Consider the following 15487-nt stretch of genomic DNA (forward strand, 5'->3'; position numbering starts at 1 on the left):
CTTCATTAATTGAAGGAATCAACAGTCCTAACTTCCAGGTGGGCGGGCTGGTCTTCCAAAAGGCTGAGTCGGTTTCAGGAGCTTTCTCTCCAAATAAATCTCTGCTGCTTCGACTTGTCTATCGCTTTAAAATCTTAGAAACAGAGTTGTTGGTTTTCTTCTTTCTCTTTTCTTTCTTTTTTCCTTCTTTTTTTTTTCTGCATAAACTTTAACAGAATCGATCTGGAAAACTGAACTGGTTATTAGCATCTGCAACTGGGGGGTGGCGGGAGAACAGCCTCCCCCACCCCACCCCCACTCTGGGTTTCCGGGCTAGTTCGAGAAACCGCGGTTTAAAATTTAACCCTTCGAGGGGAGCTGGTGAGGGCTGGGGTATTGTTTCTCCACCTTGCTCCCCGCCACGATCAAGTCTGAAATAACTAATGGGAACGTAAAAGTGCAAAGGGCGCGCCTGACCCTGATAAACAGAGGTCCGATTTCGTAAGGGGACGGGTGAGCGTGCGTGTGTGTGTGTGTGTGTGTGTGTGTGTGTGAAACAGAGCTAGGGCGAGCGCGCAGTAGGAGTCTCAAAGGCCAAACTCCGGCCAGTTAGGAGCCGGAGGGCTGAGTCCCGCTGACCTGACTTGGAGCTTCCCCGGAGTTCTCGCGCAGAGGCGCTCGCTCCGACTAAGGGCAAGGGACGCCTGCGAGCAGCCAGTCCTCGCGAAGAATGGCCCCTCAACAACTTACTTTACCTCCTTTTAAAGAGAGTGATAACATGGGCTTTCTCTCTCCACAGACTCCCAGCATTCCGGGCAGGCGCACGATCTGGCGGCGTCGCGCGCCAAGTCCCGACCCTGGCACCCCGGCGCATCCCTCCCTTCCCCGCCCCTTCCCCGCACGGGCGCTCGAGACCGGGACAAAGAGTTGGTACCAAGTTTGAGCGCCCGGCAGGGCCAGGCTCAGAGAAGGAAGGTCCCCGGTCAGACACCTGGGTGCCAGAAGTGGAGCGAGGAGGCGAAGTAGAGAGGCGAATTCACAATCCTGGGGGTGGTGGGCAGGCAGGGGAGGGGGGTCAGGCCAATAGCAGCAGAGTGAGCGCCTGGCGAGCGGGGGCTCCGGATGTCAAGCCTGCCTGGCGCTCCAAAAAAAAAAAAAAAAAAAAGCAAAACGTTCCTCCCAGGAGGTCCGCTCGGATTCCCGAAGCCCCTCTGGAAAAACTCCTTCCCCTCTTACAGCAAACTTTGCGCCGGGGCTCGTTCCCTCCCGGGTAGGCAGCGGCGCAGGAAGGGTTAAGCCAGCCCGTCCCAGCTGACAGTCAGCTGATTGGGCCCTGATTGACAGCTCCGAAAAGTTTCCTTGTTTCTATACTATTATGCTAATCGCAGCCGCTCTCGCCGCCTCCCATTGGTCCGGAGTGCCAGTCAATTTCTCATTTGGACCTGACGTCACGAGTGCTATAAAACTCCGCAATTGCTTTAAACTCTTCTTGCTTGGATCAGAGGCTTTAAAATCTTTTTTCATCTTCGAGCTGTAGCTCGGGCTGCTCGTCGGCTTGGCCTCCCCCTCCCCCCTTTGCTCTCTGCCTCGTCTTTCCCCAGGACTTCGCTATTTTGCTTTTTTTCTTTAAAAAAAAAAAAAAAAAAAAAAAAAAAAAGGCAAGAAAGAACTCAACTGCCCCCTCCCTCTCCTCCAGCCGGGCTGCACCTCTGCCTTGCACTTTGCACGGAGGGAGACAGCGCGCGCGCGAGGGAGAGAGAGGAAAGAAAAATAATAATAAAAGAGAGCTGCGCAGAAGAGGAGGCGAGAAGCATGAAGTGTTAACTCCCCCGTGCCAAGGCCCGCGCCGCCCGGACTGCCGCCCGCCGCGCCTCCAGCCCCGAGCGGCCGCCGCGCGCGCCCCGCCTGCAGCCCGGGCCGGCGAGGCGAGCCCTTCCTTATGCAAAGCGCGCAGCGGAGCGGCGAGCGGGGGACGCCGCGCACCGGGCCGGGCTCCTCCGGCTTCGCCGCCGCTACCGCCGCCACCGCCGCCGCCGCCACAGCCCGCGGAGGACCTTCCCGAGCCTGAAGTCGCCGGCTCGGCGCGCACGGAGGCGAGCGAGCGAGCGAGGAGGGGCCGGGGCGAGCGAGCGAGCACATTGGCGTGAGCAGGGGGAGGGAGGGCGGGCGCGGGGGGCGCGGGCAGGGCGGGGGGGTGTGAGCGCGCTCCGAGGTTTCGGGCCAGCCACCGCCGCGCGAGCTAGAAGCGCCCCAGCCCGGCAAGCTGGCTCACCCGCTGGCCACCCAGCACAGCCCGCTGGCCCCTCTCCTGCAGCCCATCTGGCGGAGCGGCGGCGGCGGCGGCGGCGGCGGCAGGAGAATGGCATCAGAACTGGCAATGAGCAACTCCGACCTGCCCACCAGTCCCTTGGCCATGGAATATGTTAATGACTTCGATCTGATGAAGTTTGAAGTGAAAAAGGAACCGGTGGAGACCGACCGCATCATCAGCCAGTGCGGCCGTCTCATCGCCGGGGGCTCGCTGTCCTCCACCCCCATGAGCACGCCGTGCAGCTCGGTGCCCCCTTCCCCCAGCTTCTCGGCGCCCAGCCCGGGCTCGGGCAGCGAGCAGAAGGCGCACCTGGAAGACTACTACTGGATGACCGGCTACCCACAGCAGCTCAACCCCGAGGCGCTGGGCTTCAGTCCCGAGGACGCGGTCGAGGCGCTCATCAGCAACAGCCACCAGCTCCAGGGCGGCTTTGATGGCTACGCGCGCGGGGCGCAGCAGCTGGCCGCGGCGGCCGGGGCCGGCGCCGGCGCCTCCCTGGGCGGCAGCGGCGAGGAGATGGGCCCCGCCGCCGCCGTGGTGTCCGCCGTGATCGCCGCGGCAGCCGCGCAGAGCGGCGCGGGCCCGCACTACCACCACCACCACCACCACGCCGCCGGCCACCACCACCACCCGACGGCCGGCGCGCCGGGCGCCGCGGGCAGCGCGTCCGCCTCGGCCGGGGGCGCGGGGGGCGCGGGCGGCGGCGGCGGCGGCCCGGCCAGCGCTGGGGGCGGCGGCGGCGGAGGAGGAGGAGGAGGAGGCGGCGGCGGGGGCGCGGCGGGGGCGGGGGGCGCCCTGCACCCGCACCACGCCGGCGGCGGCCTGCACTTCGACGACCGCTTCTCCGACGAGCAGCTGGTGACCATGTCGGTGCGCGAGCTGAACCGGCAGCTGCGCGGGGTCAGCAAGGAGGAGGTGATCCGGCTGAAGCAGAAGAGGCGGACCCTGAAAAACCGCGGCTATGCCCAGTCCTGCCGCTTCAAGAGGGTGCAGCAGAGACACGTCCTGGAGTCGGAGAAGAACCAGCTGCTGCAGCAAGTCGACCACCTCAAGCAGGAGATCTCCAGGCTGGTGCGCGAGAGGGACGCGTACAAGGAGAAATACGAGAAGTTGGTGAGCAGCGGCTTCCGAGAAAACGGCTCCAGCAGCGACAACCCGTCCTCTCCCGAGTTTTTCATGTGAGTCTGACACGCGACCCCAGCTAGCCACCCTGATAAGTGCTCCGCGGGGGTCCGGCTCGGGTGTGGGCTTGCTAGTTCCAGAGCCACGCTCGACACCACCTCACCCCCTCCCCGACCGAGTTTGGCCCCCTACACACACACACACACACACACACACGCGCGCGCGCGCGCACACACACACACACACACACACACACCTGCTCGAGTTTGTGGAGGCGGTGGCTGTTTTAAATTGGGGAGGGAATGGGTGTCTGGCTCATGGGATTGTCAATCTGAAATTCTCCATAACTTGCTAGCTTGTTTTTTTTTTTTTACACCCCCCAACCCGGGACTTGCACAATGTTCAAAGATCTCAGCAGAGTTCTTCATGTGAAACGTTGCTCACCTTTGAAGCCTGCATCATTCACAACTTTTTTTTTTTCCTTCTTCCCCTTCAGTTCATGAGCTGGTGTTCATTTTCTGTGTGTGTGTGTGTGTGTGTGTGTGTGTGTGTGTGTGTTTTATTTTGTTTGGATTTTTTTTTTATTATTTTACTTTTGGAGCTTGCTGTGTTGCCCACCTTTTTTCCAACCTCCACCCTCACTCCTCTCAACGCATCTCCTCCGAGAGAAAACAAAAAAAGCAAAGTTTTTTTTTTTCTTCACCTGAGTTCTTCATGTGAGACTGAGCTTGCAAAGGAAAAAAAAAAAAAAATGTGAAATGTTATAGACTTGCAGCGTGCCGAGTTCCATCGGGTTTTTTTTTTTAAGCATTGTTATGCTAAAATAGAGAAAAAAAAATCCTCATGAACCTTCCACAGTCAAGCCTGCATCGACCTTCTGGGTGTGACTTGTGAGTTTTGGCCTTGTGATGCCAAATCTGAGAGTTTAGTCTGCCATTCAAAAAACTCATTCTCATCTCATGCATTATTATGCTTGCTACTTTGTCTTAGCAACAATGAACTATAACAGTTTCAAAGACTTTATGGAAAAGAGACATTATATTAATAAAAAAAAAGCCTGCATGCTGGACATGTATGGTATAATTATTTTTTCCTTTTTTTTTTCTTTTGGCTTGGAAATGGACGTTCGAAGGCTTATAGCATGGCATTCATACTTTTGTTTTATTGCCTCATGACTTTTTTTAGTTCAACACAAAACAGTGCAACCTTAGAGCTTTCTTCCCATGAAATTTTGCATCTGCTCCAAAACTGCTTTGAGTTACTCAGAACTTCAGCCTCCCAGTGCACTGAAGGCATTCCTTGTCAAAAATACCCGAACGGGTTACAAATTTAACCTGGCAAACACTGAAGAACTCTTAATGTTTTCTTTTTCATAAGAGCGACGCCCCACTTTGGGGACTAAAATTGTGCTATTGTCGAAAGCAGTCTAAAATTTATTTTTTAAAAAGAGAAACATGCCCCATTATTTTTGGTTTGTTTTATTTTTTTTGTTTTGTTTTGTTTTCTATTTTTTGGCTTTTGGTCATTGTCAAATGTGGAATGCTATGGGTTTCTAGTATATAATTTAATTCTAGTTTTTATAATCTGTTAGCCCAGTTAAAATGTATGCTACAGATAAAGGAATGTTATAGATAAATTTGAAAGAGTTAGGTCTGTTTAGCTGTAGATTTTTTAAAAGATTGATGCACTAAATTGTTTACTGTTGTGATGTTAAGGGGGGTAGAGTTTGCAAGGGGACTGTTTAAAAAAGTAGCTTATACAGCATGTGCTTGCAACTTACATATAAGTTGGGTATGTGTAGTCTTTGCTATACCACTGACTGTATTGAAAACCAAAGTATTAAAAGGGGAAACGCCCCTGTTTATATCTGTAGGGGTATTTTACATTCAAAAAATGTATGTTTTTTTTTTTTTCAAAATTAAAGTATTTGGGACTGAATTGCACTAAGATATAATCTGCAAGCATATAATACAAAAAAATTTGCAAAACTGTTTAGAACGCTAATAAAATTTATGCAGTTATAAAAATGGCATTACTGCACAGTTTTAAGATGATGCAGATTTTTTTACAGTTGTATTGTGGTGCAGAACTGGATTTTCTGTAATTTAAAAAAAAAATCCACAGTTTTAAAGGCAATAATCAGTAAATGTTATTTTCAGGGACTGACATCCTGTCTTTAAAAAGAAATGAAAAGTAAATCTTACCACAATAAATATAAAAAAATCTTGTCAGTTACTTTTCTTTTACATATTTTGCTGTGCAAAATTGTTTTATATCTTGAGTTACTAACCACGCGTGATGTTCCTATGTGCTTTTCTTTCATTTTCAATTCTGGTTATATCAAGAAAAAGAATAATCTACAATAATAAACGGCATTTTTTTTTTTTGATTCTGTACTCAGTTTCTTAGTGTACAGTTTAACTGGGCCCAACAACCTCATTAAAAGTGTAAAATGCATCCTTTTCTCCAGTAGAAGGATTCAGGGAGGAATAGGGAGGCAGTCATTCAGGGTGAAATGATAGCCTGTTTGTTGAGGTGTGAGGAGCCTGGCCCCATATAGTGATTAGCAATATTTAATGAAGATGTAAATTATGACCTCATTTTTTTTCTCCCCAAAGTTTTCAGTTTTCAAATGAGTTGAGCCATAATTACCCTTGGTGGGAAAAGCAAAACAAAACAAAACAGTGGAACTAGGCTTCCTGAACATGGCCCTACGCTTCTGATCAGGAGCAAACCCATCCAGAGACAGAGGAGCCTGCCAAACATGGCGCGTCAGAGGTGGCTTGGGCACATATGCATTTAATGGTAAAGATAAACAACACTTGTCTTTTCACTAAAGCTGATTATTTTTCCTCCTTCTCTTACACACCGTGATTTTCTTGCTAGCAAGGCCTGACAAGATTTCACATAAACACTTTAAACAAATCAAAGTTGTTTGTTTTGTTTTGCTTTTCTCTTTAACATTGAAGGTTATTTGTCTTAAATAGGAAAAAAGAAAATCCACCCCTTACTTCTATAGTTCCAAGTACATATCAGGTTTAAACTGTGTTATCAAATCACATTTCACCGTGAATATTCAGTGGAGAACTTCTCTACTTAGAGGAGGCGGTAATGATTTCTGATCATGTTATCCCCAGAAATAAAAGCAGAGAATAGTACCTGTGTGGAATATAGGCTGTGCTTTGATTTATGGGTATTTACCCCAAAATTGGCTGTGTAAGGGGGCTGACTTGAAGATCACTTGAAAAGACTCAAACTACCTTCACTAGTAGGACTCCTAAGCATTGACCTATTTTTAAATGACACAAATTCTGAAACTAATGTTACAAATGCATGCATTTTGCACTCTTAGTCAACTTCCCCTAGCACACTAATAGAAAATTAGACAAAGCCAGCACTGTTTTGAAAATATAACCAAACACGATGACTTTTGTTTTATTTATTTTTTTCAGTTCTTAAATGGAAAAAAAAAAGATAATATTGCAACTCTGACCAAAAGCTTTATTTTGAAGAAAACAGGTTGTGTTTGGTGCTGCTGAGTTCTGGCCACTGTATCATCTGGCCTTCCTGCCTGTTTTTCATAGAACATGAAGACAGTGTATACCCTTAATATTTTGACCTTCCTTTATGTACCAGTTTGGACAGGCTCCTGAAGCCACACTTAATTTTGCTTAACAAAATTCTTAATAGTAAACCTTCCCTCATGTGCTTGAAAACCAGTGTTCTTAACTTCAGATATTTCTTTCTTTTTTTTCCTGATCAGAAGAGATACACAGTCTCTCTCTGAAGAAGCAGAAATGGAGATAACACTTTCACAAAAATCTCATCATCTGATGAAAGATTTTAGACAAACATATTCTCAAAATAAGAGTGATATTCAGGATGTAGTTATTGCAGTTAAGATGAATGAGGCCTGGATTTCGGGAAAAATACACTCGTGCCGCAAGTAAGCATTTTGATAGGAATCTACAAGGCAGTTGAATCTAAGAAGCAGATTTGGGCCCCCAAACTTTATAAAATCAAGTACAGAGGTGCTGGCAAAAATGGGGTTTGAGTGGCTGGTTTTAAGTGAAGGTTGACTGCTAGTAAAAGGCATTTTTAGAAATAACAATTACTGAAAACTTTGAAATATATTGGGAGTGGCACACGAATACATGTTTTTTTTTTCGTTTATTTTTGTTTGTTTTTTTACAAAGAACTCCTAAATCCTGAGTAAGTGCCATTCGTTACAAACAAGTCTCTAAATTTAAAAAAAAAAAAAAAAAAAAAAAAAAAAGAAATCACATGAGGAAATTTAGCTTTCCCCTTTACGCTGCATTTGAGTCTTTGTCTAAATAGTGTTAAAATTCCTTTCATTCCAATTACAGAACTGAGCCCACTCGCAAGTTGGAGCCATCAGTGGGATACGCCACATTTTGGAAGCCCCAGCAACGTGTACTTACCAGTGTGTTCACAAAATGAAATTTGTGTGAAAGCTGTGCATTAAAAAAAAAAAAAAAAAAAAAAAAAAAAACCTTTATTATTATGATGTGCAGTCATGGAGAACCACCTACCCCTGACTTCTGTTTAGTCTCCTTTTCAAATAAAACTTACTGTTAGAGAAGAAGGCTACGAAATGTATAACTTCCATAGTAATTAACAATGCCTCTTGTCTGGGGATTTCATAGAGACCCGTAGAAAAGCGCACTCCTGCTTTCTGACGTGTGGTGTGTGCAAGCGGACAGGTGCAATGGTTTTCAACCTGCGATAGTAGTTTTAAAAATTCACTGAAATTAACAAAGATATATATATATGCATATATATATTGAAAAGTTTCCTGGAATGCAACAATTAGCATTTTAAAAGCATGTACAGGCATGCATATTCTAGATAGTACTTTTTCATGCTTCATTGTTTCTCTGGCAGATAATTTTACTAAGAAGAAAAATATATACTCAACTCCGCTTCCTTAAGCAAATGCATAGGCAGAGGCCTCAGTGGAGCTGAGCGCCCTGGTTTTCTCATAGGGTATAGACAGTGTTGCATTTATCAGTGATGTCAAACGTGATCATTTGTTAGACATAGCTGTAAATGAAAACACTGTGTCGCAAAATACAAAGTTAGTTAAATACACGCCCTGCCTCTCCCGCCCCACCAACCCGCTCCCGTGTGGTGTGAGTTTTTGCTCCCTTAAAATCACCTCCTTTAAATTTCCCTGGCTTCTTGCGTGTTTCCCTTTTCAAAAACCATAGAATAATTTTTTACAATGTATCTGACACGTTAATATATTGACATCAAATAGGCAGAGGTTCTACTTTTGCCTGGCAGATCAATCTGCTATGGAGACATTTCCTCACTGTCTCAAACCCATAACCACCTGCTTGCCTTTCAACACGGACCCCTCCGATGGGAAACACTGTTATCACTGAATGCCTGATGATCACGCTCTGGTCTTTCCTCCCTTGTACCTTTACCCCAGGCATTTTCACTTAGTGACACCAGTTCTAGATACTTCGGTTCCCTTTTGCCACACCACCGGTTTTCCTGCTAAAAGCAGTGGACGGAAGGCAACCCATGGTCACCCTCACAAACATGGCACACAGCTGTCTCAGTAGCTGCATTCCCTGCATATCCTGGTCTAAATATCTGGTGTTGCCTATGACACTTTCAACAGTTCCCAAGCACAGTACATTGGGAGGCTTTTGCTGTTGAGGCCGTTGTTTTTGTTTAGGCCAAATTACTTCCGTATTCACATACTCTTGGCTTTATGAAATACACTCCGCCAGGCTACTAGGCCAATCAATATATTTAAAAGTCTGATTGCCACAGGAGTCCCACTCTTTCTCTCTCTCTTTTTTTTTTTTTTTTTTCTTTTGCCTGCCGGTAGTTAAAAGACTGAGATAGGCTGGAAGACTAAATACACGAGTACATGAGTGACAACCTTCAGCCGTCTGATTTCCGTGCCAGTAAAACACACAACCAGCCTCTCCTTAGTGCTGCTAATATAAACATTCACTAAGAGGGGATAGGAAGTGAGACTTACCAGCTTGAAATTGACATTGCTGACTTGCAAGGTTCTCCACTACAATTCACTGTCATTTGATTTTTCAAAAATAATTTTGTCCCTTTCTTTCAGGAAATGTCTCAGTTCTTTTATTTTTATTTTTATTTTTATTTATCTGCAGTGATAGGCTGCAATTTTTACCTCCTCTGATTATTCCTCAGGTTGCTGAATGAGTAATTTGGGGTCTGTGCCTTCCTTGTTGTTTTGGGGACAATAAGAGAAACTTTGAAGTTTGTTTCACTCTTAGCCCATCCTAAATGTAAAAGAAGATGTCCCAAGTCCAGGCAGGACATACAGTAGTTATAAAGGAGGTGGTCCAGGTCCAGGCACCCTAATCAGGATTTGTTTGTTTTTAAGCATTTGCTTAAAAGCAGAGCAAGAGCCTTAACCCACCTTCCCATAACACTGCTTTTCTCGCTTTTGATATAAATCTTCAAAATTCAGACATCAAACAGCCCCAGAAAAGGGGAATTCTCTCCAGGCATTGCTCCGCCCCAGCTCCTGAACAAACCCAGCTCTGTCTAGAATTTTTTTTTCCCCTAGCGGGGGTAGGGGACAGGGTGAGAGAATTTCAGTCTCCCAGGCTGTCTCATGATTGCTGGGGCATAAAGAAACACAGTCCTGCCACAAATTGGGAGCATCTTTACCCTTTAGAAGGAACAAAACAAAACCAACAAATCAAATTGCTTTGCACGAAGGCGTAGCAAACACAATCTCGGGCTCCCTGTTCCCTGCACTATCTGTAGGAGGTGAGAAATGAGGGAAACAGGAAAAGGAGGACTTTAAAAGCAGGAGGCCCAGGAATAATCCCTGTTACCAGTCTAAATTTCACCTGCTCCATGGCTAATGTCAGACCCTGGTGTGCATGTGTGCCAGGAATAAACGGTTCGGCTGTCCATTTCTTTAAAATACATTCATGTGTTTCCTTTTTGAGAACAATTGTAGGGACCAACCCCAAATAGACATATTTGAGGAAACCATTAATATCTTAACATTGGAGCATTTATAAACACATCAGTCTGCGATTTGATGGTGGTGACATTTTGGGCCAACCAGACATGTTGTGCCAATGTTTAAACGGTCACTGCAATAGTTTTATGACATCATGACAGTTGTTTATTGTTTGAATTTGAAGGCCCTCTGTGTGTTTTCCATAAGTCTGCCCGATCGAAAAAGGCTGAGATGGGAAAAGCAAACAAACACATAGAAATGAAATCTTTATATGACTTTTCGTCAGAGTCGTACAGTTTTAAGAAACTCACGAAACACATTTTCCATGGCTATGATTGGAATGCACAGTTCCTTACACAAATCATAGCATCTCCTGGGCACCTCTTCTCTTGTTTAACACAATTAATTTTCTTTTCCTTCCTTTTTATTAAGTTTCCCCTGTAATTAGAATTGTGGATTGCAAAATCACATTCCTCCCTCATGCAGAGATGCACCTTAGATCTTTAGTTACAATTAGAAGGAGCATTGATTCAACAAAGGAGGACGAAGAAGGGTGTCCGCTGAGGTTTGGGAAAAAGAGTGGAAGCAGAGGAAATGGGTTTCTGTATTTTCCCTTGCACTCCTCAACCTGCCGCTCACCCCCAAACCCAGGCCTGGGTGTGAACTGCAAATGGGTGAATTGCATTCTGAATTTCTCTATTCTAAATATTCTGATTACCAGCCTTGACCATTTCCAAGCTAAGATTCCAAAGAACCATTTTTATCTTGTGGTTGGTTCTTTACATAAGGGAACAGGAGAAGCCATGAAACCTTATAGAACTGGGTCGGAAGAGTGAAAATCACTCTCCTGCCAGAATTCTCAACAAGAATGGTTGTACAGGGAACACTGGCCTGAAAAATTAAGTTAGGAGTTCAGATTCCCTTTTTGCAGCCAATAGTTGCCCTGGTTCACCACATGACCTCATCCACTCCTCGAGGCCTGTAGAAGTGGGTTTCTGGCCTTGGAGGGATTCTGCAGAAGGAAAACAGGCCGAGGATCCCAGGACAACAGGCAACCCAAAAGAGGCCCAGAGAGCAGAGGAGAGGAAGGAGAACCACCTGCAGAGGCTGGGGGAGTATGGTCCAGGCTGACAGAGGCCAACCTTGGCGTATGACCTCCAGTTGCCAGAGGTCAGCTCCAGGTCATTCTGAGGATCCCCTAGAATCTCCCACCAGGAAGATGTGTTTGCAGGCAGACTGACAAGCCACTGACAGGTTCCGAGCTCCGCAAAGAGTCCTAGAAACAACAATAAGATCCTTGGCACCAGGATCTGCACCTGTCCCACCTGACTCCTGTCCAATCCTAGTGTCTTCTCCATCTTTTCCTCCCCTGGTTGGTCATCCAGGGCCATGAAGGAGCCTCAGAGGGTACTGTCCTCAGGCCAACAAATGCTGGAAGCTAAAGTCTGGGACCCAATAAGTCACCTCTGCCCCAGTTTAAGAACAGACACAGAGAGAGATGGGGAGAAGGCCCCGGGGAGATTTGCTGGAAGTCCAGCTGGAATCTTTAAAGCTGTCCAGAGATTTTGGTGCAATGGTCTTGAAGCCTGGAATGAAGGAGATGAAGGCAGAGAGGATGCTGAGTTTGTCCCCTCTCCCAGTTTCTAACAACAACCCTCCCTCCACGCCCCCCCCCCCCATCACGCCCAGTCCCCTCCCTCTGCGGTCCCCAGAAACAAACAGAACACCTCAGCCCAGTCCTTTACGCACGGGTTCTGAGTGGCCCAGTGGCCCTGGGCATCACTGCCCGAGCCTGGTGGCTGCAGATTCGTGGGGCTGGGTGTGCTCCCCACCCTTTGGGGTCTCCCGAGGGGCGTGCAGCAGGCATGCTGGGACGGGAGCCCAGACAAAGGGGGCGGGCCCCGAAGATTGCCTAAGGCTACCGCGTCTCTCAGTCCTGGCTGGGCCAGGCCTGCAGTCCTAGACCCGCTGCGGAGCCCAGGGATCCCGGTGCGCCCAGACGCCAGCAACGCAGCGCCCCTCGGAGATTCCCACGATGCAGCCCGGCGCCAGGAGGCGCCAATGACAGCCACACCCAGCGCGCCTCGGGGTCCCCCGTGACCACCCAAGCTCCCGCAACCCTGCGGGAGCTCGGGTGGTGTTGAAATTTGGTTTTAAGAAGTCAAGAGGAATGCCCTGGCGCAAGCGAGCTCCGGAGATATCCAAACTCCCCGGTGCGCTGCTCTCCTGGGTGGGCGCCTGGAGGGAGGGAGCAAGACTCGGCCCCGCAAGGCTCCGCCCTTCGCCTTGAGACCCCCTCACTCCACCCGATAGCGGGCCCAGGAACCCTCTGTAAATAAGATCATTCGATTTTTACCCTATTAGTTTTCCGGCCCATTTTCCAGATCTTTTTTTTTTTTTTTTTCCCTCTCCTGCTTCGGTTAGAGACAGAGTAAGAGGGAAAAAGAGGGAAGAGAGAAATCCAGATAATATATTTAAAAATCTTTATGGAAATCTCGATACTGTTTGGGGTTTCCGTGGTGAAGTTTGATGCACGTTATAAAACAAAGCCAGTCAAGCAAACTTTATGAGGATTGCTCCAGTAACGCCAGGATGAGCGTCCTGCCTGCATTCTTGGATTTCACACCGTTCTAGACACATCACATGCAGTAAATTAACATGGGGATTTAAAACCACTAATTTCAGAACGGATCGTTTCCATGCCGGGCCTTTTTCTTAGAGTGACCCTCTGTTTGTATGAATACTTAAGTTAGGCAAGTATTACACCTTAAAAAAAAAATCCCCCTTTTACTCTCTTCCTCTCTCTTAGGGAAGGATTTATTCATGCACAGATAAATCTATTGAAACTAAAACAAATAGTAGCTGAGATGCTTTTACACTGTCAGATTTTTTGTATAAATCCTTTTTTCATAGAAGATGGAAAAACCCTCGGTAATCATTCTAAGACTAAATCTGTTAAAAAGTGATGGTTGTGTCTTTCCATTTTCAGGCATTCACTCCAATGTATTTTTCATCTGCCTTTTAAAAATTTATTTATTTATTTATTTATTTATTCCTGGGACCCTTTAACACATTAGGAAGGGGGAAAGCTATTAAAAGATAAATCTGGCCCCGGTGCGGTGGGGGCCTGTATTACCAGCTGTGGGAGGCCCAGGCGGGCGGATCATCTGAGGGGAGTTTGAGACCAGCGGGGCCAACGTGGTGAAACCCCGTGTCTACTAAAAATACAAAATTAGCCTGGCGTGGTAGCAGGTGTCTGTAATCCCAGCAACACGGGATGCTGAGATGGGAGAATCGCTTAAACCTGGCAGGCGGAGGTTGCAGTGAGCCGAGATCGCGCCATTGCACTCAAGCCTGGGCGAAAGAGCAAGACTCCATCTCAAAATTTAAGAAAGAAGAACAAGATAAATTTGCAGCTCCCACTTTATGAAATAAAAGTGATGCAAAAGGCAGAGTTCATCAGTCAACTGTGTCCTTTGGTAGGCATTGCAGAACCTGGCCTGAAACTCCCGTCTTAGGGTCATCTTCTCATATAAAAGGTAAGCTCCCTTTGCCAGCCTTTCTGTGAGTCGGAGCTGTCTGGAGACGCACTGACAGTCTCTGTGCGATACGTTTTCAGGTTGCGATCCCCATATTAATTTACTGCACTGTGCAGGTAATGAGCCCTTTTAAAATCTTCCCTGGAATATCAGTGCACGCTCCTATGCTATTTCAAGAACTCTTCAACCATTATGTAAACAGATCCGAGTGTAAAATCTATGTGCTGGTAGACATCTGCCTTAAATTAATTCATTGCGTCCCTGCTCTAAAATCTTCTCTTTTACCCCCATGTGAGACCTCCTTTTCCCCCACCATCTTTCCCCAAGTAACTGGTGTGAAGGAAGGTAATGAGAACATAGAAACTGCGGTGGCTTTTGGGCTCTATTCAGGGTGCAAACAGAATCTACCCGCTCCCCACCTTTTGAAAGTAAATGCTTTGATAACAGGATGGGTTCCCCAGGTGGCCAGAGAGTAGAGGTCATCTTGAGGAAAATGATACCAATGATCTAAAAAGGACATCTACTTTATGAGATTTCAGGCAAGATGCCAAATATCGCATTTAATGAGGCCTGATTATTTTTCTCCAAAAATAACGGAGACTATCAATGATACGGTCAGGAAGAGAAAGAGCATTTTGCAAAGACTACGTCCAATTATTGCTTTGTAATAATTTTCTAAAATTGAAAAACGCTTCACAAGTATATGATCTCATGTAAATATTCCTTGCCGAAGCTTAACATATGTTTGCAATGCCCCCAAGGAATTACAAGAATATTCTCCCCACAATCTCTTAAGCTTTTAAACTCTATTCACTTGCATCTCTAAAAAAATCTGTTGTTTGTAAAGATATTTTTAAAAAGTAATCCTATATGGGAAGTTGTCTTTTTTTTTTTTTTAAGATTAGTCATCTGAACTTCAAATGGAAACCAATTGGTACTGATACACGTCCAGGTTTTATCATTTCAATCTGTTTCTTGTTTCATTGCTATTTTTTTTGCATAGAAATTATATATTTGGCCAAAAAATGTATACTAATACATAAAGAAGAGTAGTTTCTACCTTAAGATTTGAAAAGCATTTCTACACGAAATGCGAATGAACGCATATAATGTATTTGGGGCAGCTTTGACAAATACAAGAGTAAGAATTTATTTATCCAAGTGCTTTGGGCATAGTCTTACCATTTAGATAAAGGGCATTTGAAGGAATTAGAGGGTTCCGGTGAATGAAAATGTAACTAAAGAAAGATTATATGTTCTGTTACAGCAGCCTAGAGAATTCAGCAGGTGCATGAGCATAGCTTATTTGTTCACACCAATTGTAAGGTAATCCAAATAAAAGTGTGGGGGATTAAAGAAAAATAACTGAATATCCGTGTTGGTAAAAGAATTAGATTGAGTTACTAGTTTATCACCGTTATTGTACACAGATTTTCTGTGACCATGTTGGATTTTTTAAATTAGATTTTAAATATATTTTGACAGTCTGAACTTGTATAGTGTGACTAACTATAGGAAGAAATGACAGATCTGCTTTGTTAT

At 46.1% G+C, this 15487-nt stretch overlaps 1 protein-coding gene across 2 annotated transcripts in view; it reads left to right on the top strand.

The window, feature by feature from the left end:
* The first annotated feature begins 1818 nt into the window (after positions 1–1818).
* Positions 1819–15487, top strand: part of MAF (MAF bZIP transcription factor) — a 412049-nt gene continuing 398380 nt past the window's right edge. Inside the window, exons 1-2 of one of the 2 annotated variants that reach the window (XM_039460639.2) lie at positions 1819–3468; positions 7780–8028. In XM_039460639.2, the coding sequence (XP_039316573.1) occupies positions 2339–3468; positions 7780–7873 (1224 nt within the window). In that variant the 5' untranslated portion in view covers positions 1819–2338 and the 3' untranslated portion in view covers positions 7874–8028. Of the gene's footprint in view, positions 3469–7779; positions 8029–15487 lie in introns of those variants that run through there. The other variant, XM_074404837.1, reaches the window with a different exon arrangement.

Source organism: Saimiri boliviensis, chromosome 1 (assembly GCF_048565385.1).
Source record: "Saimiri boliviensis isolate mSaiBol1 chromosome 1, mSaiBol1.pri, whole genome shotgun sequence".
In the NCBI taxonomy this organism is placed as follows: Eukaryota; Metazoa; Chordata; class Mammalia; order Primates; family Cebidae; genus Saimiri; species Saimiri boliviensis.